We start from the raw sequence: 25,221 nt of genomic DNA on the forward strand, positions 1-25,221 counted from the left end.
AGGTTGGAAAAGAGTACACTGGAGTCCTAATATGGTCAGATCCCCACATGTAACAAACCTTGCTGGGCTGGCATTGCTCTAAGGAATGAAGAACAAATGGGGTACGGAGGCCCATGTGAAATGGGGAGGCCAGTGAGTTGTTGAAGGCCTTTCAAAGGCTGCACAGGTTTTAACTAATAGCAGTGTAGTGTTAGTCGCTCAGTCGTGTCCGACTCTTTGAGACCCTGTGGACTGTAGCCTGCCAGGCTCCTCTGTCCATGGGATTCTCCAGGCAAGAAGACTGGAGTGGATTGCCATTCCCCTAACTGTGGCAGTCAGCTCTCCTCCCCAGGGCCCAAGGGTTTCAGCATCAGAGTTCTTTGCAGCAACCAGCCAGCCTGAGCCTGGGGGAGGACTTCTTTGGAAGACAGTTATTAGTCAATCCTGGTTGCCAGAGAAGGTGGGAGGCAGCCTTTGGTCTCTGCCCAGCTGTGAGCATCTACCTGCTTTGACCCAGACAAGCTGGGGAGGTGACGGGATACCACCCAAGCAGGCAGCTGCTATTTGTCCAGCTCAGTGCCCTCTTTACTTTCTTCTGTGTTTTGGGGAATGACTTCAGAAATGATGACAGATTCGAGTTATAAGTGACCTGAGAGAACATCTGATACAGGCCCCTGCTATTGGAGATGAGAAAATGACTTTTCCAAAGTGACACTGCTAGATATTCTCAGGTGCTTTAATGTCAATCCTCACCATTCTGAAATAGGTACTGTTGTCATCCTAGTTTTATTGATAAAGAAACTGAGGATAGGGAGGATAAGTCGCTGGTTCAAGAACTCCTGGCAGTAAGGGCAGGGGGCTGAGGAGGAGCCAGGAGCCTGAATCCTGGGTTCCTGGCTTGCCCTGGGCTGCTCTTGTCCCTCCACCAAAGGCAGCCTTCCAGGCCATGGGGGAGGTCACCACAGCTTCCAGCCATCTCTAGTCTGCCAGAAGCTGCCCTGGGCTCTTGGCTTTGCCTTTCCTCCCACAGGGCCTAGCTGGCAGGAAACTTGCTTCCTGAAGCTGGGACTTCCCCCATGGAGGCTGAGGGATGCCTCTGCTGGGGCCACCACGTGTCTCAGGGACTCATGGTAGCTACTCACCCCTCAGGTGGGCAGCAAGGGCGTGCCCCTCCCATCCCCTCCCATCCCTTCCAGCATCACTCAAAGAGAGATGATTCTTCTCTGGTAGAAGGTGGGGGCAAGGAGAGACAGCCTTCTGGGTGGTGAAGGCCTGGCCCAGCTCTGGCAGGCGCTTGCCACAGTTAGGGCAGTAAAAGGCAGCTGGGAAGGCAGCATGTGGCCCCCCACTGTGGGGGATCCCAACCACCTTGCAGGTTCTGGCATATCTACACGGGGAGGAGGGAGTGGCCTGGAGGAGACTGTGCCTGGTGTGTGTGTGTGTGGTTTGAGCCCACACAGAGCCCCGTGCTGAGACACTGCATTCCTGGCAGGCCTGGCTTCCTGCTCCAGATACATTCCTGCCCCAGAGTCACCACAGAGACTGCCTGGAATCTGGCCCCACATTCTCGAAATTCAGGACAAGATCTAGCAAAGGTTCTCTCCCTTTACCTCCCCATCCTCTGAATCAGGAAGGGGGAAGTCCCCTGATGGCCAGCCCTCCCTCTGTACCCCCAACCTCCGCCTCCTCCCCTGGGAGGCTTGGTGCAGGATATACCGGGCTGTTGGACTTGCACTGTCCCCAGGCCCAGGCTTCTCTGTTTGTACTTGTGAAAGAGCCATGGGGGTGGTTTCCAAGAGGACAGGGCCGCCAATGGGCAACCCAGAGAACCCGGATAGCAGGGAAGGGCGTGGCCTGAAAATAAAGGTGTCAAGAGTAAATTTGGGCTCTCATTGTTCCCGGGGGTGTTGGGCAGGGGGAGGGCTTCGCTGCAGGCCTGTTTCCCCTTCTCATAGAGTTAGAATCATGTAGTCTTTGATTCCTGACCGATCCTGCGGGGGCTGTTGGAGGAAGGGTAGGAGGAAGCAGGGGGTGGGCAGACTGTCTTCTCCCTCCCAGATAATTACCACTTGCAACCAGCGCCTCCAGCTCCAGCTCGCCCCCCTCCCTACTCCCAGAGGCTCAGGTGCAAGCTTGCACGTCCGCCAGCTCCCTTATCTCCCTCCAGGGAATTTGGGTCCTGCTGGGATTTTTACAGCCCCGGTGACCTTCCTCAGGAGACTGAGGTTTCCTTAGAGGTCACCACCCCATCTGGTCACCAGGCTGTCTCAGCTTTCGCTGCTGCCTGCGCTCCCAGCCCCCGCGCTTTTCGGGAGAGGGTGGTGGAGTTCCATGAACTCAAAGTGGGTGGGGCTGAGCACTGGTGAGCCTTTACACTCCCAGACCTCGGGGCTGCCTTTCTGTCCCCCTGTTGCATTTTCTCGGATCCAGAATCCTCGCCCCCGCCGGATTCAGCTCTAGCCCAGGATCCAAAGCGCCCTGCAGTTGCTGGAAAGGATTTCTCTGTGCCGAGAATCCCTTCCACCTTTGATCGCGCCAGGTTTCAGAGTGGCTGAGTGACTTTCCCGAAGGCACACAGCTGGGCGCGCGCGGACGCGGACATCCTGGCCAGCGATCTTTCCCCCGCCTGCACGTGCTGATCCATTTCCTTCCGCGCTCGTGTCCGGTCGCCGCCCCCCGCCTCCCCCAGCTTCATTTCGGCCGCAGGAAGACAGACTCGGCTTGGGAACTGTGGGCTAGGTGACCCCACGCCACGGGCGAGACCGCGTCCCCCGCCAGGGTCCCCGCTCTTCGGCTAGGCCGGCTGGGCAAGGGAGCCAGGGGCCCGCCTCCTACCCCTGTCCCCGGCCCCCGGCCCCCGGCCCCTGTCCCCGCCGACCCTGGGCTGGGGGGCCCAGGCCCCGCCCTCGCGGCCCTTCTCGTCGCGCTCGCACACCTGCGCACCCCTCCCCGCCCCGTCCCTCCCCCTCCGTGTTGGGAGTGTCCCGGGGCCGCGCCCTGCCGGGTCCGGACGCGCAAGCCTAGCCGCCCGCCCGACAGCGGCTCCGCGACGCCGGCCGTGATAGCTTGGTCCTGCTGCAGCGGCCACGGCCCGGGCGCCGCGTTGGGGCTGGATTGGGGCCATGCTGGGCCGGCGGCGCGTCTTCGCCGTGGAGCCGCTGGGCGGCCGGGGTGAGTCGCCCACCCAGGGGCGGGCCCGGACCTTTGGCCTGGAGCCCACTCTCGTGCCCTGGCCCCTGTCTGCGCTCCCCGCCCCACCGGCAGAGCCCGCACCACCTGGCGCAGCCCGCCGGACCTCGGTGCGCCTTCCTCGCCGCCTCCCTTTGGAGGGGCCAGGGGATCGCGTCCGCACGTTGGAGACCCTTTTACCTTTTGGCGTTAAACCGATCGTCACCTCCATCCCATTTCCCCCGGGTCCACTTACCTCTAATTTCTGGTCAGGATCCTCCTTCTTCTGGCCCCTGCCCGGGCCAGCGGTCGCGAAAAGCTCTCATCTCTGCGGCGGCGGACCTCTTTCCAAAGGAGCCGCGCAGGGGTAGACTTCCTGGTGGACTTTCTTGCCCAGAGGGGCCTGGTTTGGCATCCAGGTGCCGCAGACCGGGAGAAGAAGACCGACCTCTGTCCCTTCCAACCTCCAATTCTGTATCTTTACGATCGGGCACCTAGATTGTAGGAGAGCCTGGCACAGACCAGGAGAGCTGTAGAGAGGGCACTCCTACCATCTGGGTTCCCTTTCCTCAGTTCAAATTTGTTTCAACTCTCCCAGATTTTCTGCTTTTCACTTAAAAAAGAAAAGTCCAAAATGATTATGGCTATTGTAATTTTTGGTACCTTTTCCCTCCAGGACTTTCGGGATGGACTTTCTCTTGCATCCTGATGCCAGTTTAGACACCGGCTTCCCTCTTTGGGTCCTTCCCCCTCTCCCTGAGGCGGGGGCACAGTCACACTCCCCCTTGGGGAGCAGTTGAAGAGGCTACAGTTCCCCAGTGATGGCTCAGAGGTCTTAGGCTGACCTCAGGGGCCAGAGCGCAAGGGCTCCTTGGAAGCAAGTGCCCACCCCTCGAAGGAAGATATCATTAACAATTACTTAAAAGGGACCCCCATCCTAACCCAATCTCCCAGACAGGATGGAGAGATCTGGACGTGGCTGTGGTCTGCCGGTCTCCTTCTGTCACCTTTGACCCAGGACACTCCTCCCCGGGGAATGCCACCAGTTGCAGGAATGTTGGCGCAGCCGGCCCAGCCTGATGACTGACTCTCCTTGCAGATGGGGCTGGCGAGGACCTGGCACATGGTTGTGTAGTGCCTGGAGCCATCAGCACCTACAGACAGATCCCAGATGTGGCTCCAGTTTGCTCATCAGACTCCTGGAAGGGGCAAGACCAGCTGAAAGGTCCCCAGGGGCAGGTGCCGCTCCTCAAACTGGCCTCCCAGGACTCAGGAGTGGAGATGGCGGTTGGGGACAGCTCCCCGGCCACCTCACCTGGCTTTTCTCAAGACTCTCTGAACTTTGAGCCCCTGGGGAGCGTTGAGTCCTTGGCCCTTGGTGCCCTGGAGCCTCCTGCTCACCTAAGCCGGCTTCTAGCCAGCCGTAAGCTGGAGCAGGTGCTGGAGCGCTCCCACCAGCTTTCAGTTCCCCCTACCAGCTTGTCACAACACTGCCACTCCCCAAGGCTGTCGCCTAAGTGTGAAATGCCCCATTTTGAAGCAAGGGGACAGGAGGCCACCGAGGCAGAGAGTGATTTAGAGGATGGCCTGGAACAAGCAGAGGTGGTAAGTGCCAACTCTCAAGAGTGGGATGGAGATGGACTCTCCCCTACCTCCTCCACCCTACTCCCTGCCCCAACCTTGTTCTTCCTGGAACTCTCTCAGGCAGGGTATTATGTGTGTGTGTGTGTGTGTGTGTGTGTGTTAGTCGCTTAATCGTGTCCAGCTCTTTGCGACACCCATGAACTGCAACTCACCAGGCTCCTCTGTCCGTGGAATTCTCCAGGCATGAATACTGGAGTGGATTGCCATTCCCTTCTCCAGGGGATCTTCCCAACCCAGGGATCAAACCTGAGTCTCCCATGTTGCAGGGAGACTTTTTACCATCTGAGCCACCAGGGAAGCCGGGGAGGGCATTCCTTGCCTCTAATTGATGGGTTGGATGAGACGTCTCGCCTCACCCCCAACCCCCAGCCGTGTGGAGATGAGCAGGGCCTGGGGCTTACCTGGCCCTTTGACTGGTTGGGCACGGGGTGACCAGCTGGGTGTGTGTTCCTCCTTTCTGCCCCCATCTACTGGCCCATTGGGTGGGAATCTGGCTGGATTCAGAAGTCTCTCTGACCTCACTGTGTCCCACAGGTGGAGGACTTGGGGCATGAAGCCTGCCCTGGCCTTCCGGGGCAGGGTCTTCGCTATCTGGAACACCTGTGCCTGGTGCTGGAGCAGGTGGCAAATCTACAGCAGCTGTGTCTGCAGCTGCAGACTCAGAGGGACCCTGGGGTGAGTGAGCTGTGAGTGGGCAGGCCGGCTGGTGGGCAGGTGAGTGGGGGAGGCAGAGGATCAGTGGGACCCCTGAAACCAGGACTCCCTTCAGAACAGCCTCAGCCCTCTAGCCAGGCCCAGAGAGCCCGTCTCTCCTGTGCACAGGATCCTGAAGGGGAGGAGACAACCCTGGCGCCTTCACCTCCGCCTTCTTATGCCCCAGGCAGTGAGGTGCATGTGCCGTGGGAACGGCTCAGCCAGACAGAGGAGACAGGTGAGCGCCATCTGCATCTCCCTCTGCATCTTGCCTGCCCAGGGCCCCACAGGCAGACTGCCTGAGCCCTGGGCTTGATGAGTGCCTTCCTGTTCTTTGCCTGGGGTAACTGGATAATCTTTCTGAAGGAGCAAAAACAGCTTCACCCTCAAAGGTAGAGGCACCCAGTGTCAGCCCTCCCAGGCTGTCAGAGGCCCTGGCGGAGCCAGCTCACACCTTCTCATCCTCCCAGGAACACAAGGTAGGTGAGGGATATATGTGGGGCCTGGCCTGCTGCAGTGGGAAGCCTGGTATGCTGCAGTCCGTGGGGTCGCAAAGAGTCAGACACGACTGACTGAACTGATATGTGGGGCCAGGTGACAGGATGGGGTGGGGGTGGGATGGTTGGGATGTGTAGATACTCTGAAAGCTAGAATATGAGAGGATTCCTATTTGGAGCAGGTGACTTGTTCTGACTATGGTGACAACTATTTGTGGGAGCTTGGTCAGGGGTATGTTGTGAGGAGGGACCCTGGGTGACCCCCTCACCCTCTGCTCAGGGGGATCGCTCCCACTGGAACAAAGTCAAGGTCCTGCTCAACCGGATCAGGTGGGGCAGCCCTCGACCTGCTGAACTTGCCGCCTCGGCCGATGGTCCTGTCCCCAGGTGAGTCCTGTGACCTGACCCCCAAGTGAGTCCTGTGACGCTGCCCAGGGCAGGGCAGAAGGAGGAGCCTGATGAGCTCGGAGGCTGAGGTTGTGCTGCCAGTTGTTATTTTTGTCCCTGCAAAATTTGAGAGAGGCAGTCTTGGAGAAGGCTTCCCTGGTGGCTCAGCGGTAAAGAAATCTGCCTGTGATGCAGGAGACCCGCCCGAGTTTGATACCTGGATCTGGAAGATCCCCTGGAGAAGGGCATGGAAACCCACTCCAGTATTCTTGTCTGGAGAATCCCATGGAGAGTGGAGCCTGATGGACTTCAGTTCATGGGGTCACAGAGTCGGACACAACTGAGCAACTAAACAACAAGTCTTGGAGAGGATGTGGGAAGAAATAGAAAGTAGTTAAAAAGCCCCATTTATAGATGAGAAGGCTGAGAACTGGGCTGGGGAAGGAAGTCATCGCCCCGAGGCCACACGGCGAGCCAGTGGCAGAGCCAGGACCAAAAGATAGGAAATTGTCATGTGCACCCAGCAAGCCCTCAGCCCTCAAAGCTGAAACTTAGGTCACCTCCATGGGTTTCCCCAGGAAAGCAAGGTAGTGCATACAGAATGCCACAGCGGGTGCTGGCAGTGAGGGTCTTTACTGAATAACTCTCCAGGGGGGTTTGTCCCCATCAATTAATATCCTTGGGCTTCTCACAATTGTTGGTCAACTCCGGGGCCATCATTACTTTTTTTTTTAGGATTCATTTTTGGCTGTGCTGGGTCTTTGTCGCTGCTCGGGCTTTCTCTAGCTGTGGCCACCGGGGGCTACTCTGTTCTGCTGGGTGGGCTTCTCACCGTGGCGGCTTCTCTTGTGGAGCACAGGCTCCAGGATACACAGGCTGTGGGAGTTGGGGCGCGTGGGCTTAGTTGCCTTGCAGACAGTGTGATCTTCCCAAACCAGGGATGGAGCTCATGTCCACTACATTAGTAGGCAGATTCTTTTTTTTAAAAAAAAACACCTTTTTATTTTGTATTGGGATATAACTGATTATTCCAGGGCTATATTGCAACCCTGGTGATTTCCCAGTCAGTTATCACCAGGGCTTTCCCGGTGGCTCAGATAGTAGAGTCTTACTGCAATGCAGGAGATCTGGGTTCAATCCCTGGGTCACAAAGATCCTCTGGAGAAGGTAATGGCAACCCACTCCAGTATTCTTGCCTGGGAAATCCCATGGACAGAGGAGTCTGGCGGGCTATAGTCCATAGTGTTACAAAGAGTCAGACATATCTGAGTGACTGCCACTTCCACTTTCATGGCCAATTAACAATGTTGTAGTCGTTTCAGGTGAATAGCAAAGGGATGCAGCCATACACATGCTTGTATCCATTCTCCCCCAATCCAGGCTGCCACATAACACTGAGGAGAGTTCCATGTGTTGTACAGTAGGTCCTTGTTGGTTATGCATTTTGAATATAGCAGTGTGTACATGACCTTTTCAAACTCCCTAACCATCCCTCCTCCCCAACCCCCAACCCCGACCCCTGCCCTGAGTAGGTGGATTCTTAATCACGGAAGTCTGCCATCATTACCTTTGTTTTTTCCCCCTAGTCTAGAGCTTCCTTCCTTTTTCCACAGGATTGCATCAAGGGACCTCCCTGAAAGGCCTCTGGGCCATCCCCTCCAGAAGACCTTTATGCCATCATTAGTGGTTAAGAAGAAACAAGACAAAAACTTCTCTGTACACTGAGACCTCCTGGTGCAGGGATGTGACCCCGGTGGGGCGAGTGCAGTGAAGTCTCCTCGCCGTCTGCCCTGATGCTGCAGCTGGGCACTGCCAGAAAAAGCTGTGGATGTTCTGTCTTCTCTCTGAACTCAGGCAAGGGCTGAGTCCTTCTCCTCAAGGCCAAGGAGCCTTGGGTCCCTGAGAGGCCCCAAAGTGCATCAGCTCTGGGACTCCTCCTTGGTTGCCAAAAATCCCTGGGCTTAGGCAATGTGAACCTCACTGATTTATGGGGCATCCGTGGGGCGTGTTAGGCACAGTGATCTATCGGCACCCAGCTTGTCGCTGGGGACTGTGGGACTGTCAGTATGGTGAACTGACTGGATCCAGCCATCTCTCTGGAATCATGCCCTCATGGTGAGGTAACCGCAGGATGATGGACATGACCTTCACTCTTGAGTGGACAGTTACTGATCTGGAGTCCTGTCTTCTTCCTCATACTCAAGTGGGCAGCCCTAGAACAGAGAATGGCACTCTCTTGGCTGCTTCTGCCTTGAATCTTGCCTGAAGACTGCACCAGAGATGGGAGTGTCAAGTACAACACAAGGAACAGCAGAGTAATCTTCAAGGTCTACTCTCTGCTGCTTTACTGCTTACCTACATCATAGCTGAAAACAGAGGCTGAAATTAGCATTTAGACCTTGACAAAATCACTTAACTTTTCTGAGCCACAGCTGCCCACTTAATCTCGCAAATGGTATAACGATGCCTGCCTTGCCTACCTCACAGACTTGTTCTGAGGATAAAGTGAAATTAAGCTGCCTCAAAATGCTTGGTGAATGTTAAATGACTAGGAAAGGGGGTTGGAGGGAGGCTAGACTGGAGGGATGATGGGAAGGGCCAAGGATAAGGGGGAATTGGGATTGCTAATTGGGACTAAAATGGCCAGTGATTAGTAGCAAGACTTTGAGCGAGTCATTTGAGTCTCTCAAGTATCACATCTGAGAATTAGAACACTAACACCTGACCTGTTCATTCCCCAAGAGTTGTTGTGAGGACTAAAGAAAATGACTGTGAGAATTCTTTGTAAATGTATACCTAAATATTGTGAAAGTTTATCTTACTATATCACCTGTGTTGACTGAAAAAATACAACCTAAGAGACCTTTACTCCGTGGGGATTTTTAGGACTTCAAGCCTTGGAGATAGCATCTCCTCAGAGAACTCTTTGTGAGGAGGTGAGGCGAGGAATCAGGTTATATAGAAGTTTGCAGCAGGGGACGGGGGTCTGAACAAAAGTTTATTGTTAATTAAGGCAAACCAAGTATCTCAAATTAAGAAATTTAGCACCCTTCTAAGTATGGGAAGCTGCAAGCATCTGGGCTCCCTGAATTCATTCCTTTCATATGCATCTCAGCTATCGGGGCCAAATCCTTCTGCATGATCATTCACATCTTTAATTCCTTTTTCAACTTAGGGAGTGGGGGGTGTGGTGGGTGGCTGCCTCTTGCTCTTTTTTGCACACACCTGCCCCCTGCCACAAGCTCCTTAGCATTTACCAGGGAAGTGGCTAAGTGGATGATGGCTGCCAGATAGCTGGTATTATTCTACCTGGGCTCAGAAAAGTATTTTTCTGAGGGAGGAAATGGAGGAAAATATTTTCTATGGGAGGACATAGTCACCATAGTCAGGACACCAATATGGGAGGAACTATTCCATTTCACAGCTTTTAGGTTCCAAGCTCTGTTAATTGAGAAGGAGGGAAGTTTAGTCTCCTGCAGGCACCCAGAAGATGGGAGGTATATAAAGCGGGGGGGTGCCCTCAAAGAAGGGTAGGGCTAGAGATGGGGTCATTGGTTGAGTCAGACACAAGGATGTCTCTAGAAACGGGCACTGATCATGCATCCTCCTCCTCCAGTCAGCTGGTTCTCTTGCTGCTGCCGGCTTGGGGGTCCTCCAGAATGAAGCATAGGTGCTGCTTTATGTTTGAGGGTCCAGCTCCAGCTGTCTTTGGACCAGGAACCAGTTCTCTGAAGTCTGCTTTTCTCATGGGACACGTAAGCGAGGGCACCACCGACGCGCGGCTTCCTAACGCATATCCGATCGGGGAAGGCGCACTTCCGCTCCGCAGTTGGAGCGGGATGGCAGGCCGGTGTGGGGGAAGGGAGAGGTCGGTGGAGAGGAGGGAGGGACTATATCCGGGAGAGTGGCAGCTTCCGACCAGTGGTCGTGCTTCCGGAGAGGCGCTTCCGGTGGCGGCGGCAGCAGCGGCTCTGGTGGTTCCGGGTGTCTTTGTCCCCCCGGTGTCGCGGCCCTGGCCCGCAGGTGGGTTGGGGGGGCCTTCCGCCGCCCCTCTGCCTCTTTGCCCCTCCCCCGGCCGAGGGGCTGCGAGAGCCAAGCCGCGAAGATGCACTGGGCACGGAAGGGGCCGAGCCCCTCTCCGGACTGCAAGTCTCGTCTCCCTGGCAACGGCCTCGGCCCTGGGGGCGGGCGGGAGGAGGAGAAACCGCGCGCCTTCGTCCTCCCACGGCGGCCTGGCCGCGGCCCGGTCCCGGAGATCCGGCTCTGGCGGCCGCTGAGACGGGAGCCGAGGCACGGGGAGCGGGGGAGCAGGAGGGCGGGCGCGCAGCCGAATTTGCGTTCGCCTGGCCGCGGAGCTGTCTTCTCACCAGCCCGTCCGGGGAACAACGGGCCGGGCTTCCGGGGAGAGGGCCTACACCATCTCCTCTCCGGCACCAGCCTCCTCCATTTTTCCGGGCCTTGCGTGGAGCTTTTTGACGGATGTATTTGAATGAATGAATGTCACCGGGGCTTTTTCCAACCCCTCACTCTCCCCAACCATCTGAGGGTGGCGTGGCATAGTGAGAGGAGCGCTGAGTTGGGAGACCTGGGTGTGAGTCCTAGTTTTTTACGTACCTGGTTCTGTGCCTCGGGCAAGTCTCAGTCTCTCCGAGCTTCGGTTTCCTTTTGTTTGAAAGAGTATAACAGTATTACACACCGCTAGGTTATTGTGAGGGAAACTGGAGCATTGTAATTTCTCTATCTCCTGGTCCATTTCCTGTTCTCTCCATCTGTCTTCCCTATTCTCAGTATACATTTCCCCACTTTCCTTCAGATCCTTAGTTCGTTTTTGGGGGGTAGGTGGAAAATCTTACCTGTGAATTGTTAACATTTCTTTTCTGATTGAAGGTTTTTTCCCAAGACTCTGAAAGAGGACAGCATTCCCAATGTCCCAGTTTAAGCGCCAGCGGATCAACCCGCTTCCAGGGGGACGCAACTTCTCAGGTGATCGCCTTTATCTCTACCTGGCTTCACATTGGGAAGTATGTGGTTTGAAGTTAGTCTTTAACAGAAGTTAGTCTTTAAATTCACCAGGGGTTTTCCTGGTGGAGTGCAGTTTGCTGCTGATGTTTCTTAGGAAACTAGTCGATGACCACAGTGGTTGTCAACAAAACCCTGTTGGGACTTGTATGGGTCCACTTTACCCTTTGGGTTTCCTGTCTCCTCTAGCTGACTCTAGTGCTTACCATGGTAGGTGCAGTTCCTGGACTGCTTCTCTTCCAACAGGCGCAGCTTCAACATCCCTTCTGGGCCCTCCTCCTGGTTTGCTTACTCCTCCTGTGGCCACAGACCTGTCCCAAAATGCCAGGCACCTTCAGGTAAGTTGGGCATTCTGTCTAGTGAGTTTCAGCACTCGGGAGGACCTCAGCATGCATGGTTGTCCAATGCTTTCATTCTTATGTGACATTGTTCATCCTTCCTGACACTCCTGTCGTCAGCTAGTCCAGAGGTAACTAGACCTCTGTGACTGGGGAGTCCTTGGTTTTGATTCTATGGAAATCTCTAGGGTGCTTTTTGGATTTAAAGAACTGGGAATCCTCAAAGAAGCTTATGGCCCAAGAATCATCTTGACTCCCCCCCCACTTTCAATAGATTATGTTCACTAGACACATGTGCTTCCTTCCACAGGAAGCTCCTTGCAGTGCTTTGAACTGGGACTGGGGGGGGTGGGGTGGAGAAAGATGAGATGCTAATGTCAGAGCATGGATAGATGCTCTCTCTTACCTTTAAACTGTACTTTTCTCGTATAGGGTGGAGAGAAACAGCGGGTCTTCACTGGCATTGTCACCAGCTTGCACGACTACTTTGGGGTGGTGGATGAAGAAGTCTTTTTTCAGCTAAGGTAGGCTGAGGCTGGTCCCTTTCTGGAAATGCTTATGGGATTTGGTTCTGTCACCATCCTGGTGGGTCCTTCTAAAGACATTGCTTTCCTGTTATGCAAGGTGTGAGAAATCTTGATGGGAAGGGCCTCATAGGGACAGTCAAGGTGGCTTGGCCAGGGTCTGTCTCCTGACTGGGTCTCCTGGCTTGTGTGCTGGCAGTGTGGTGAAGGGCCGGCTGCCCCAGCTGGGTGAGAAGGTGCTGGTGAAGGCTGCATACAACCCAGGTCAGGCAGTGCCCTGGAATGCTGTCAAGGTGCAAACGCTCTCCAACCAGGTATTCATCTCTCCTCAGCATGTGCATTGGAAAGGGGTAGGAGGGACACCCTGGTGCCTGGAAAGATGGACAGGAGCCTTTCTTTGGTCAAGGGGGTAGGGCCACATCTTTTCAAGGTAGTGAGCACTTCAGCCGTGGGATGCCCTGAGTTTCCTGGTTATTGTCCTGCAGCCCCTACTGAAGTCCCCAGCACCTCCCCTTCTACATGTGGCAGCCTTGGGCCAGAAGCAAGGGATTCTGGGAGCTCAGCCCCAGCTGATCTTTCAGCCTCACCGGATTCCCCCACTCTTTCCTCAGAAGCGTGAGTACCAGCGGCATGGATATTGGGGGTGTGTGGCTTTATGGAGTACTCTGGATGAATGGACTTGTAAGAATTAGGTTGTTGCTCTCAGTAGAAGTGGAGACTGGAAGAGGGAGACAGGAAAGTTGGGCAAATATTTAGGTGTTTTGAGTCACCGTCCATTTCCTTTCTGCAGCTCTGAGTCTCTTCCAAACATCCCACACACTTCATCTGAGCCACCTGAACAGGTTTCCTGCTCGGGGCCCTCATGGACGATTGGATCAGGGCCGAAGGTAAGATGATGATCAAGCAGGAAAGGTGCTTCATTTATTTGCCTCTAAGAGAATGTGCCCCTCCTCCTTTTTTTGGCCACTTCTTGATACTAACATTCTCTTTGGGCAGCTAGATCCTAGTCCCTTTACCCTGAGATAGGCTGACACACTGAGAAATATTGGAACTTCATTAGCTGGTTCAACAAGTAGGGATTTGGCATAATTCATCTTTCAAAATATCACACTGAATTTGTTTTTAATATATAATTGTGTCTTTTATTTCTAGTCTTTAAGATTGGGACACCAGGAATCAAAACTGAAGAAAATAGTAGTGTCCAGAAAAACTTTTTTTGCAGTGTGTTTTTTTAACTGAAGCATAACTTACAATATTATTCCAGTAGATTGGATATTTTATGTATTATGAGATGATTACCACAATAGCTGGTTACTATCTGTCACTCTACAGAGTTATTATATCATTGTAATATGATGCTGTATATTACATCTCCATGACTTACTTATTTTATAACTGGAAGTTTGTACCTTTTAATCCCCCTTCACCTGTATTAGGGCTTCCCTGATAGCTCTTTTGGTAGAGTCCTCCTGCAATGCAGGAGACCCGGTTTGATTCCTGGGTTGGGAAGATCTGCTGGGGAAGGGATAGACTACCCACTTCAGTATTCTTGGGCTTCCCTGGTGGCTCAAAATAATTTGCCTGCAATGAGGGAGACCTGGGTTTGATCCCTAGGTTGGATTCCTGGGTTGGGGAAATCCCCTGGAGAAGGGAAAGGCTAACCACTCCAGTATTCTGGCCTAGAGAATTCCATGACCTGTATATGTATAGTCCATGGGGTCACACAGAGTCGGACATGGCTGAGTGACTTTCACTTTCACCTGTTTTGCCTGTTCCCCCACAACCTCCTCCGCTCTGGTGACCACCAGTACGTTCTCTATATCTGTGAGTCTGTTTTTTTGTTGGATTTTTTTTTTTGTTTAGTTTCTTGCAGTGCATAATTTAATTCTTAGTGTAAAATGTTTCTTCCTATACACCACAGAAGTCAGTGATGTGATAGACTATGTATGTTGCACTCTGTCCAGAAATCGTGTGCTGTGGACATGTAGATGTGGCCTTGTGTGGAGCAGGCATGGTCCATTCTGTGTCATCTGTGAGCTTTGGGGACTGCCAGGAGCATGCTTTCTGTTCTCTCTGGCTCACATATTCTGATCTTGCCTTACGCTACCTAAAAATTTTTCTTTCTATCCCTAAGAGTTACGCTCTAGACTAATTTGTTGAAGACATGTTCAAGTTATTTCTGTCAGTTTCCTTTTTAACTTTTTATTATGGAAAATTTCAAGTATAAGCATAGTAAATAGAAAAGGATGATGAGCCCTCATATACCCATCACCCAGCTTCAACAAGTATCAATTTCTGCCATTGTTTTTCATCTGCCTTATACTTTGGTTTTTTTTTTTTTTAAGGTAAAATTTATGTAGGTTGATGTGCACAGATCTTAGATGGGCAGTTTTGACAAATGAGAAATCCCATGTGACTCTCACCCCTTTTAAGATACAGAATATGTCCATCACTCCAGAAAGGGTTCTCATGCTCTAGTTCTCTTCTGAAATGAGGACTGTTCTCAGAAGGAAACCGCTTCCTCTCCCAGAAGCTGGTGATTATTACTTGTAAGTAAGGGCTAAGAACGCAGTCTACTGCAAACATGTAAAGGGGGCATGGAGTTCCTCAGAGAAAAAGCTTTAAGCAAAGTGATGGATCTAGTCTGCTGAAGCTACTGTGTGCTGCCTTGGGATAGGCCGTTGGGAACTTTGGAGTGGGGAGCTCTGACTGTGTAGGATTTTTTCCCACAGCATCTCCTCTGCTTAAAACAGTTTCATTCTCAAGCTACTGGTGTATGATTTGCATACACCTGCACCTCTTGTCCTCCGCATCTTCTTGGTCTTCAGTTTCCAAGGACTCTCCAACTCTCCCATTCTGTGCGTTTATTAAAGACTTCATTATAGACTGAGGACAGCAGGTGCCCTCAGGGATAATGTAGCCTGGGTGGAAATCAATGGCTGCTATTGACTTTTTGCTTTAGGTTTAAATTCAGCCTTCCTGTAAACCCAGTAGCATTTGATTGTCCAGGACATGCCAACCCCTGTGCAAGTTCTGTGTTCTGTTACTTTGGCCATAATGCTTCAGTGTCACGGCCTCTAGAGATAGAAGACATGACTTTTGGGAGTGAGGTACTACCCTGAGTCTGTAGAAGCGATTTGCAGAGTAGGGGAGGGAGAGGGCAGTAGCAGAGGTCACCCTCTGGGGGAACAACATTTATAACCGAGTCAGCCATCTTAGTGTTTGACTGGAAACCAGGCTTTCTTTTTGAACTTCAGGTTTTGGGAGGCAGAAATCAGTGTCCCCTTTGGATTGCTAATGCTGAACTACTGAGGGGTTTATACAAGGATACTCACCTGGGTAGACCATCTCAGTGTCCTGCTGAAGTTACCACGATGGCTTCCATTATTCGTGCTTTATAGTCTCTTCCTGACAATTGACAATAAAGATTACAGGATTCACTGGAACATGCACTTCAACTTGAGGTTGACAGCCTTTACTGAAGAGTTCACTTCAATCACGGGTGAGCTGAAGAGAGTTGTCAAAACGACTTTGGAGCAGTTCTTCTGTTAGACGCAGAAGCACTGATATCCCACAAGGGCAAGATTAGAAGGCAGCTTTTGGAGGGAGATACTGATGAACAAGGAAATTACCCAGGCAGAAATGTGAGAAAAGAAAAATTCCGCATTAAATATAATTGAGTTAGTTAATCAGGGGTGTAATGACTAGGGAAACAACCCAGGCAGGTCTAAGGAAAGGAGCAGAGACCTGGTAAATAAATATAATTAGCTCAGCATTACCTCAGCACGAAGAATTGACAGTTGATTTTATTTCCCTTGTGAGACATGGGTTCCCCCCGCCCCATCAGTCTGGCATTTTATAATGGTCTAAAGGTTTTTTCTTTTCTACTGTTTTTATTGCTTGTACCATAATATAGCGGTACTTTAATAAATGGTTTATTATAAAAATGTAGTTATGATATTATATAGTTAAAATACTACAAAAATTATCATTCCCTCTTTCCCTTTAAAGGTAAGCATTTAGAAACTTTCTCATTAAAGTATAGTTGGTTTACGTTGTATTAGTTTCAGGTGTACAACATAGCAATTACACTCCATTTACAGTTATTATAAAATGTTGGCTATAATCCCTGTGCTGTGTATTACACCTTTGTATCTTATTTATTTTGTACATAGTAGTTTGTACCTCTTAGACTCCTGTTCTTATCCCCACATTCCCCTGTCCCCAAGGTCGCCATTCTTATATTTAAAGACCTTTAGAAAAGCAAAATTACTTCCTGTCACTTTTTTTCCCAGTGTTCTTTTCTAGTCTTTATCTATATATATGCATAGTTTTTATAATTTTAATCTGAATTCAGATTTTTTTAATACATTCTTACTGAACATGTGTTCCATATTGCAGAGTAATCCTCAGAATTGTTTTAATGGCTGTATGATTAGTGAACTTTTATGACTTAAATGTGTAGGGTTAAGAGTTTGTTGGGCTTCCCTGGTGGCTCAGACGGTAAAGAATCTGCCTGCAATGTGGGAGACCCAGGTTTGATTCTTGGGTTGTGAAGATCCTCCAGAGAAGGGAATGGCTACCAGCTCCAGTATTCTTGCCTGGAAAATTGCATGGAACAGAGGAGCCTGGTGGGCTACAGTCCACCAGGTTGCAAGAGAGTCAGACATGACTGAGCACCTAACACTTTCACTTCACTTTTTTCAAGGGTTTGTTACCAGATCTGTCTCTTTTAATTAAACTTGATAGAACCCATAGCATGGTACCATATATCTATCTTTTGTTAAAAATAAAAAAGTTCTTTTTCTCATTTTGAAAAATTACATGTTAGCTGTAACTTACAATGTTCCTAAAAAATATTAAAGAATTATTTATCAGCTTTATCAGTCAGAGGCATCCACCATTAATATTTTCTTTTCTTTCAGTCTTTTAAAGCTGTTTTTGCTTATTTGAGGCACTTGTCTATTCAGTGTTCCATACTGTACTTTTTAACATGAATGGTTTTCTGTGTTATTTAAAGCATTCAAATGTATACTTTAAGATCTTTAATAACAGGCTCTTATATGGCTGTTAGTATGGCTTATTTATCCATTTCTTTAAAGTTCAGGATTCACATGGTTTCCAGATCTTTTTAGGCCAGCATGTCCTTAAGCTGTATTTAACAGTATGGTTTCTTCCTTCTGGTGATGAATCAACCTCCAGCGATGACTATGACTCCAAGAAACGCAAACAGCGAGCTGGTGGAGAGCCTTGGGGTGCTAAGAAACCAAGGCATGACCTGCCTCCTTACCGAGTCCATCTCACTCCCTATACTGTGGACAGGTGAGTGGGGAGTGAGACTTGTAGTGGGTAACATTTTTCTTGTGTAAATGAGATATAGTCTGGGAGTAACTGTGTATGTGTACTCTTATGACCTTTTTGCTCGCTTCATTTATGTTTTTTAATGTGACAAATTTATTTCAGAATCTCAAATTCAGGCCAGCAGAGCACCACTGATTTATGATTTTATCACCAGAAGTTGTTATGCTAGGCTATAATTATGGCGTCCCAATCAAAATCCAGGTGCCCAATACCAGTTAAATCAGGTGGAAACTGTGGGTCATGGGAACCCTGGACTGGTTTCGCAGGGAAGCTCTGAATGGTTTCTTGTGTGTGGCAGCATGTGTGAGGTCACTGGCCCCACACAGGCTTACTGCTCACATGTGGAAACTGAGCAGATGAGCGATCCGGATGCCAGCCAGCAGGGGAGACTCAGGGCTCGACTGCTGTGTGAGAAGCCCCAGGGCAGACCCACTCTCATCCAAGTGGAAGTGAGGGCGGCTAGCATCTCCTCCTCATGACGGGCAGGGAGGGAGGGAGGGAGGGCTGCCCTGCTTCCTCCTCCAGGCCCAGGGCACACCTCGTACTCTCCATGCTCACCCACCTGCCTCCCTCGGGTAATCTCAGGGACGCACTGTGGGAGGGTGCATCTTGAGTGGTCAGGACACCAGTTGCTAATGATTAGCCACACACACAGCTGTTTATTTTTTTTTTAATCACAAGTGGAAGCCTATTGTACATACTGTTTGGCACTTTGCTTTTTCACTTACCTTGGAATTTATTCCACATTAATGTTTATTAGACTGATCTCATTCTTTTTAGCAACCACATGGCTAAGTGGATGGACCAGAATTTATTGAACCAAGTCTCCATTTTTAATTTGCAGTTATTCTAAATCTTGTTGTAATAATAAACGTTCTTCTCTAGACATATCTGTGGACAAGTGCAAGCATTTTATTGAGCTCAGTTCCTAGAAATGGAGTAGCTGGCTTAAAGTTCTGTGAACCCTGAAGGTACGGCCAGGCTTCTCACAGAGGCTGTGTCAGTTTACCTTCTCACACAAATTGTGAGGTACTTGCACTCCCAGCCTTTGCCAACGCCGTGTTAGCCAGCTTCATGATGTTTGTCAGTCCAGTAGGTGAAAAGTGATACCCTGATTTGAATTTCTTTAATTATGAGTGATACTGAGGATATTTTCATGAGCTCTTCAGTCTCATTCCTTTTTCTAAGTAACTGTTGCTATCAGTTTTTCCAGTTTTCTCTTAGACATGTGACTTTTTTTAGTGATTTGTGGGTTCCTTTTATATTAACTTTAAGACTCTTTGTTGTCATATGCTGCAAATATCTTTTTTCCCTTCCCCAGATTGACTTAATTTTGGAACTAGAGGTTGTAGCATTTTAGTGGTCAAATCAGATCCATTTTTCTCTTCAGAGGTGTCTTCCTTAGAAAACTCTTCTTTCTCAGATTATAAAAGAATTTGCTTCCCTTTTCTTTCAAATCTTTTTTATGGTTCCATTAAAAACAAAAACAAAAAAACTTCGTCTTTGCTCAATCTGGAACTCCCTGCTTTGTTCCCACAGCCCCGTCTTTGATTTCTTAGAACTCCAGCGCCGTTACCGCACCCTCCTGGTTCCCTCAGATTTTCTTGCCGTGCATCTGAGCTGGCTGTCGGCCTTCCCTGTGAGCCAGCCCTTCTCTCTCCATCATCCAAGCCGCATCCAGGTATCTTCGGAGAAGGAACTAGCTGCTGATGCTGGTGCAGAGCCCCCCCCTACAGACAGTGACCCCACCTACAGTTCCAAGGTGAGTTGGCTGGGGTCCTGCCACTTGATCCCCTTGTTGAGGGCTGAGAAGGCTCTTGAGTGTCTCCTTCACGCCGTCCCTACCAGGTACTGCTGCTCTCCTCCCCGGGACTGGAGGAATTGTATCGTTGTTGCATGCTGTTCGTGGATGACATGGCTGAGCCACGGGAGACTCCAGAACACCCTCTGAAGCAAATTAAAGTAAGAGCTGGAGCCCAGGAGTCAAGACACACTCACTGACGACGGTCAGTCCTTGTCAGCTGAGATTCTGCTCGTGAGCTCAAAGAAACAAGAGTTGAGATACCAGTTGTTCTGCCAGGAGCATAGTGTGGCCCAGAGATGGTCTTACCAGGTTCACGTGGGGTTCAAGTTCATGGGTAGAGAGCCCCTCCCAACGTGCAGTGTGGTGGACTCTGTTCCACAGCGGTGGCAGGTTGTTTCCCAGTGGGAGGCCCACATGGTTGGTTTTTCGTGTCTTATCCCTGGTCTCTCTTTGCAGTTTTTGCTGGGCTGGAAGGATGATGAGGCAGTGCTGGTGGGGGGCGAGTGGTCTCCTTCGCTGGATGGCCTCGACCCCAAGGGCGACCCACAGGTGCTTGTCCGCACCGCCACACGCTGCGCGCAGGCCCAGGCTGGCATCGACTTGAGTGCCTGCACCAAGTGGTGAGTGGCTGCCCAAGCTTGCCTGTGGGCACCACTGAGTGGGTGAGACCCGGCCGGAGACCAGGCCTCCGCTGGGCCTTTCTGACCTGTCAGCTCCCATCAGTTCCCTTGTCCCCGCTCATCTCCCTCCCTCCAGACCTGCCAGTGGTTGCCGTAGTCCCGAGCACGGCTAGGGACGTGTAAGTGTGTTGAGAATCAGCTGATCCTCCAAGGCTCGTCAGATGTGGTCCCCAGCCACATTCCGAGCTCCTTATTGCCACGGCACCTTGGGTAGTAACTGTTGGGTTACCTATCTCTTCCCGTGGACCATTTCTTGAGGACTTGGGCTGTATCTTAGAGCTTGACCTGCAGTACATGTTCATTAAATGCTGATTGGCAGCTGAAGCACTCACTTGTGAATGTCATGGGTCAGCACTTCATTTTTCCTTTCACTGTGAGCAGGTGGCGCTTTGCTGAGTTTCAGTACCTGCAGGCGGGACCCCCGAGGCGGCTCCAGACTGTGGTGGTATACCTGCCGGACATCTGGACCATCATGCCCACTTTGGAAGAGTGGGAAGCCCTGTGCCAGCAGAAAGCTGCAGAAGCAGCTCCCCCGCCCCTGGAGGTGCCAGTGGTGAGGCCAAGGCTTATGAACCAATGAGGGAGGTAGGTACCTGAACCCCGGGACCCAGGTGGTCATAGCCTTTGACATCTGCCACAGGAAACAGAGCCTACAGAGCAGCCGGCTGATGGATCAGAGCAAGCAGCAGACACCTCTAAGCAGAGTGCCGAGAATCCAGAGGTCACCGCACAGCAGGAAGTGGACACTGACCTCCCAGAGGCCCCCCCACCCCCTCTGGAACCTGCTGTCATGGCGCGCTCCCGCTGTGTAAACCTATCCCTGCAAAGTATCGTGGAGGACCGGAGGCCGAAGGAAAGGATCTCTTTTGAGGCAGGTGTAGGAGCTGGTGGCTGTGGGGTGGTTGGGGGTGATAGGGTTGGAACACTGTCTTCTGATGCTCATGGCCCCCGCCGCCTCCTCCACCAGGCCACGGTGTTGGCTGAGCTGTTTCTGGAGATGCTGCAGAGGGACTTTGGCTATAGGATTTATAAGACGCTCCTGAGCCTTCCTGAAAAGGTCGTGGCCCCACCTGAGGCTGAGAAGGAGGAGGCAGCCAAGGAAGAAGAAGTGGTCAAGGAGGAGGCCAAGGAGTCCAAGGATGAGGTACAGAGTGAGGGCACAGCTGCTGAGGCAGACGCCCCGCCGGTGAGTATCTCTGCCCTCTGTGCGGGCACTGGGGCTGCAGGTCCTAACGCTCAACAGAACTGGAGCACAGAGCGCTTCACAGCTTTTTTCTCACTACCCCAAACTCACTCCGCGCGCCTCCTGACCCCGGTGTGACTTGGGCACAGGGCTTGTAACTCTCCTGTGTGGCTACACAGCTTGGAGGTGAAGCACCTGGGAGAAGGGAGGTGTGGTTGACAGGGCGCCAAGGACGTCTGTGTTCATAGCAGTGCTTTGATGGGTACGGGTGTTTTCATGACCCTCCCGTTAACTACAGCACTGCATTTTCTTCGTTTCTAAAGTCCACGGGTCTGCTTCTTGCCTAAATATAATCAAGTAAGCAGATATGGGACTGGGCTTGACTCCTGAGGAACACCCCAGGTGTCTGGAACTCGCCCTGGTCTGCTCTGTGACCCCTGTGTAACAAAGTAGATTAAATGAGACACTGCACGTAAGCCTTTATTCCGTTGCCTGAAGACGGCCAACGTGAAAATGTTAACCATTGTTATGGCGGGTAATTCCAGGGGCAGCTCTTCTCCTTATCATCTGGGTCTGCTTCTCCTAGAAGGAAGATGGGCTTTTGCCCAAACCCCCGTCTTCTGGGGGAGAAGACGAAGAGAAACCCCGGGGTGAGGCGTCTGAGGACCTGTGTGAGATGGCCCTGGACCCAGAACTGTTGCTCCTGAGAGACGACGGGGAGGAGGAATTTGGTATGTGCAGTGCTGGCCGGATGATAGCTTCTTGACACTGTGGCCTTACTGCTCTCTTGTTCTGGGTGGAGCCAGTCTGGACCCGTGTGGGCCCTGCTCTAGGCTCACCTCAGGCTTTCTGTAGCAGGAGCCAAGCTGGAGGATTCCGAGGTCCGGTCGGTTGCCTCAAACCAGTCAGAGATGGAGTTCTCGACCCTTCAGGACATGGTGAGACCTTCAGTGTGCGCTTGGGGCTCTGTGACCAGGAAGCCTGGCAAGGCCTCTGACTCCTGGGAAAGGGATGCTTTTACTAAACAGCCTGTGGCATTTTTTTTTTAATAGAATGATAGTTTTTTTTTTTTTTTTAATTATCTTGGCTTCATCTGGTCTTGGTCATGGTACACCGGGCATCTTTTACTGCGGCACACTGATTCTCTAGCTGTGGCATGTGGATGCTCTAGTTACTCCATGGCATGTAGGATCTTAGTTCCCCAACCAGCGATTGAACCTGTGTCCCCCATGGTGCAGGGTAGATGCTTATCTGCTGGATCACCAGGAAAGTCCCAGACGTTTGGCATCTTCTCATTGATGAAGGACAAAGGTGGCTCTTGGCTCGTGGGATAGCACACTCATAGGATCCAGGAGAATACTTCAGTGTCTCCATCAGTGTGGTTCTGAGGGAGCTGTCTGATCTAGGAGCACACATGGTTCCTCTCTGGGTGACAGGCCTTGGGCGGAAGTGCCCCAGAGAGAGAGCTTTGCTCACAGGCCAAGGGTCAGATCTCCAACTGGAAGGTGTGTCTGGGTGTGAGTGTGTCAGCCAAGCTGACTTACTTTGAAAGGGCTTCATCCTGGGTGATTTAGCATTGAGAGAGCTATTTGTAAATCCTATTCATCCTTGTTTCTCTTGCAGCCCAAGGAGCTGGAACCCTCTGCTGTGCTCCCTGTGGACTGTCTTCTTGCTTTCGTCTACTTTGACGCCAACTGGTGTGGTTACTTGCACCGGCGAGACCTGGAGAGGATCCTGCTTACCCTTGGGCTGCGGCTCAGTGCTGAGCAGGTAATGTCTCCCAGTCCTCCCTGAGATGCCTCCCCCAACGTCGTTGTGGGCAGGCGTGGCTTGGGATGCGGTGGTTCTAGGTTCTTTTGCGCCATTACAGGGACTTGCATCTTCTTCTCTGTGGGCATCGTGGGTGTGTGTTTCCTACAGGCTAAACAGCTGGTCAGCAGGGCAGTGTCCCAGAACATCTGCCAGTATCGGAGTCTTCAGTACAGCCGCCTGGAGGGCCCAGACGGGGCACTCCCTGAGGACCTGCTCTTTGGTGCGAACTGGGCCCTGCGGCCTCCAGGGGATGGGGGCGGGCGGGCTGCTCTCTCCCACTTCTCGTCCCTGAGTCTTCTCCTGGCCTTCCTAGGAAACCTGGACCTGCTCCCTCCTCCCGGGAAGAGTGGGAAGCCGGGTGCGGCCCCGGTGGAGCACGAGGGCCTGGTGTCCCACAACGGCAGCCTCATCAACGTGGGGAACCTGCTGCAGCGTGCAGAGCAGCAGGATAGCGGGCGGCTCTACCTGGAGAACAAGATTCACACACTGGAGCTTAAGCTGGGTGAGTGGCCCGTGGCTTGGGGAGATGAAGTGGGAGGCCCGCACCCCAGACTCCAGGCCGCCCGCCATCTGCTCCCCTCTTAGCTGAGCGGTCTCTCCGGCCTGCCCCCACCAGAGGAGAGCCATAACCGTTTCTCAGCCACTGAAGTGACAAATAAGACACTGGCAACGGAAATGCAGGACCTGCGGGCCCGGCTGGCCGAGGCTGAGGAGATGGCCCGGACAGCCGAGCGACAGAAGAACCAGCTTCAGCGGCTGCTTCAGGAGTTCCGAAGGCGCCTGACCACCTTGCAGCTTGACACACAGCGGATGCTTGAAAAGGTGAGCCTCCTGGAGAGCCGGCCTTTGCGTGGTGAGGTGGGTCAGCACAGCCAGCCCAGCTTCACTGGCATTTGCCTCCATCTGCTAGTTTTTTATGGAATCCATCAGTCAGCAGCTTGCGACCAGGAGTCTCCCAGGAGGAAGTGGTTAGTAGTTCTCGGATCTCAGCCCTTCCTCCTCCGAGTCCTGATTCTCGTGTGTCTGTTTCATACAGGCTGACAGCTGGGTAGAGAAGGAGGAGCCAGCACCAAGCAACTGAGGGGCCTGGTGCAGGAGCCGCCATCCTGTGAGGTCAGCAATGGAGCCTGCTGAAGTTAGAGCCCAGAAAGCAGCCAGAGCAGGACCTGGGAGCTGGAGGCAGGGGTGGCTGACCCTGCGGCACTCAGCCTCTGTAGAGGCGCTCAGGCCGTCAGGGTGGGGTCTGTCTGTGCTATGTGGGTCGGATGAGTGAGGAAGCCGGTTCCACACGCAACTAAATCCAACATCTTGTGCACCCCTCGAATGTCATTTTGCCCTCTACCTTGGGATTCCTCCTGGGGCCCTTTCGTCTTGTGCTGACTTTCTCCTGTCCTCTTCCAGTTTAGAATAAGACAGGGCAGGAAAAGGCTTTTCAAGTCTGTCATAAGGTCTGATGCCAATAAACTAAAGAAGCAGATGTGGATCTGGTTGGGGGTAAGAGCCCTTACAAATGGCACAAATCCTGCCAGGTTCCAGGAGCAGGTTTTTGGGGAGGGGGCTCCCTGGCCATCACAGGAACGGAGTCAGTGCTAGCGAGCGTTTGGTGTGGGGCCGTGTCTGCCAGTGAACACTGTGTTCCAGCTGCCCCAGACGTGCCAGAAGAAACCAGCACCTGTCCCCCGGCTCCCTGTGTTCAGAATGTGGTATTGGCTCTGGCCCAGCCTTTCCCCTTCCCCACAATCTTGCCTCTTTCCATTAATCCGTGGTTTCAGTTTGACTTTGTACATAAAGTTGGTTTTCTTTTTTTTTTTGGCTTTTTGTTTTTTAAATAAACCAAAGTCAAAAACAAACCCAGTGTGCTCCATAGCTCTCCCCTTGACTCCTCGTCTAGGTCTGATTCTGCACCCTCCTCCCCACCCTCAACCCAGCCTTCGCTGGTGGAGGTGTCTCCTCCAGAGGGTGGCTGGTGGGGGGCACTTCCACCAACTAAGGGGATCCATGGCCTGCTGGTCAGGAGAGGGGGTGCTATGGGTGGTTGGGGCAACCCCACCCTGACCACCCCCCTCTCAGCAGGAGGCAGCCTAACCCAGAGAGAGACCTGGGGTGGTCCTTCCCCTCTTTATAGTTACAGC

The 25,221-nt window shown here is 52.0% G+C and overlaps 2 protein-coding genes across 6 annotated transcripts; both read left to right on the forward strand.

Moving 5' to 3' along the window:
- The first annotated feature begins 1,892 nt into the window (after nt 1-1,892).
- On the forward strand, nt 1,893-9,346 carry C7H8orf58 (chromosome 7 C8orf58 homolog). 2 transcript variants are annotated; one of them, XM_055427195.2, is made up of 7 exons: nt 1,895-3,150; nt 4,247-4,752; nt 5,326-5,466; nt 5,614-5,722; nt 5,851-5,963; nt 6,262-6,368; nt 7,982-9,346. In XM_055427195.2, the coding sequence occupies exons 1-7, from the start codon at nt 3,102-3,104 to the stop codon at nt 8,091-8,093; spliced, it is 1,137 nt and encodes a 378-aa protein (XP_055283170.1). In that variant the 5' UTR covers nt 1,895-3,101; the 3' UTR covers nt 8,094-9,346. The 2 variants fall into 2 exon arrangements, with proteins under 2 accessions (XP_055283171.1, XP_055283170.1); XM_055427196.2 differs by lacking the exon at nt 6,262-6,368 and having other exon boundaries at nt 1,893-3,150.
- Nucleotides 9,347-10,232: 886 nt separating this feature from the next.
- CCAR2 (cell cycle and apoptosis regulator 2) lies at nt 10,233-24,895 on the forward strand. Of its 4 annotated transcripts, none has more exons than XM_055427205.2 (21): nt 10,233-10,391; nt 11,256-11,351; nt 11,634-11,725; nt 12,158-12,249; nt 12,449-12,563; nt 12,735-12,864; nt 13,040-13,136; nt 17,452-17,571; nt 19,150-19,372; nt 19,459-19,572; nt 19,871-20,034; nt 20,476-20,647; nt 20,735-20,965; nt 21,062-21,280; nt 21,864-22,008; nt 22,133-22,215; nt 22,901-23,047; nt 23,198-23,309; nt 23,403-23,591; nt 23,706-23,911; nt 24,126-24,895. In XM_055427205.2, exons 2-21 carry the CDS (start codon nt 11,294-11,296, stop codon nt 24,168-24,170), a joined length of 2,754 nt encoding a protein of 917 aa, XP_055283180.1. In that variant the 5' UTR covers nt 10,233-10,391; nt 11,256-11,293; the 3' UTR covers nt 24,171-24,895. The 4 variants fall into 4 exon arrangements, with proteins under 4 accessions (XP_055283180.1, XP_055283181.1, XP_055283182.1 ...); XM_055427206.2 differs by having other exon boundaries at nt 22,136-22,215; XM_055427207.2 differs by having other exon boundaries at nt 21,062-21,238.
- Nucleotides 24,896-25,221: the final 326 nt, after the last annotated feature.

The sequence above is a fragment of the Moschus berezovskii genome, chromosome 7 (assembly GCF_049115385.1).
Source record: "Moschus berezovskii isolate FMDL1 chromosome 7, NW_MosBer_1.0, whole genome shotgun sequence".
Classification (NCBI taxonomy): domain Eukaryota; kingdom Metazoa; phylum Chordata; class Mammalia; order Artiodactyla; family Moschidae; genus Moschus; species Moschus berezovskii.

Excerpts from the sequence above, each read along its gene's own strand:
- C7H8orf58 (XM_055427195.2), top strand. The coding sequence starts at position 3,102 with ATGCTGGGCCGGCGGCGCGTCTTCGCCGTGGAGCCGCTGGGCGGCCGG. Across the intron at positions 5,723-5,850 it reads CAGCCAGACAGAGGAGACAG|GAGCAAAAACAGCTTCACCC; the intron begins GTGAGCGCCATC and ends ATCTTTCTGAAG. Across the intron at positions 6,369-7,981 it reads GCCGATGGTCCTGTCCCCAG|GATTGCATCAAGGGACCTCC; the intron begins GTGAGTCCTGTG and ends CTTTTTCCACAG.
- CCAR2 (XM_088838032.1), top strand. The coding sequence starts at position 11,294 with ATGTCCCAGTTTAAGCGCCAGCGGATCAACCCGCTTCCAGGGGGACGC. Across the intron at positions 20,035-20,475 it reads TTGAGTGCCTGCACCAAGTG|GTGGCGCTTTGCTGAGTTTC; the intron begins GTGAGTGGCTGC and ends CACTGTGAGCAG. Across the intron at positions 23,048-23,197 it reads TGCGGCTCAGTGCTGAGCAG|GCTAAACAGCTGGTCAGCAG; the intron begins GTAATGTCTCCC and ends TGTTTCCTACAG.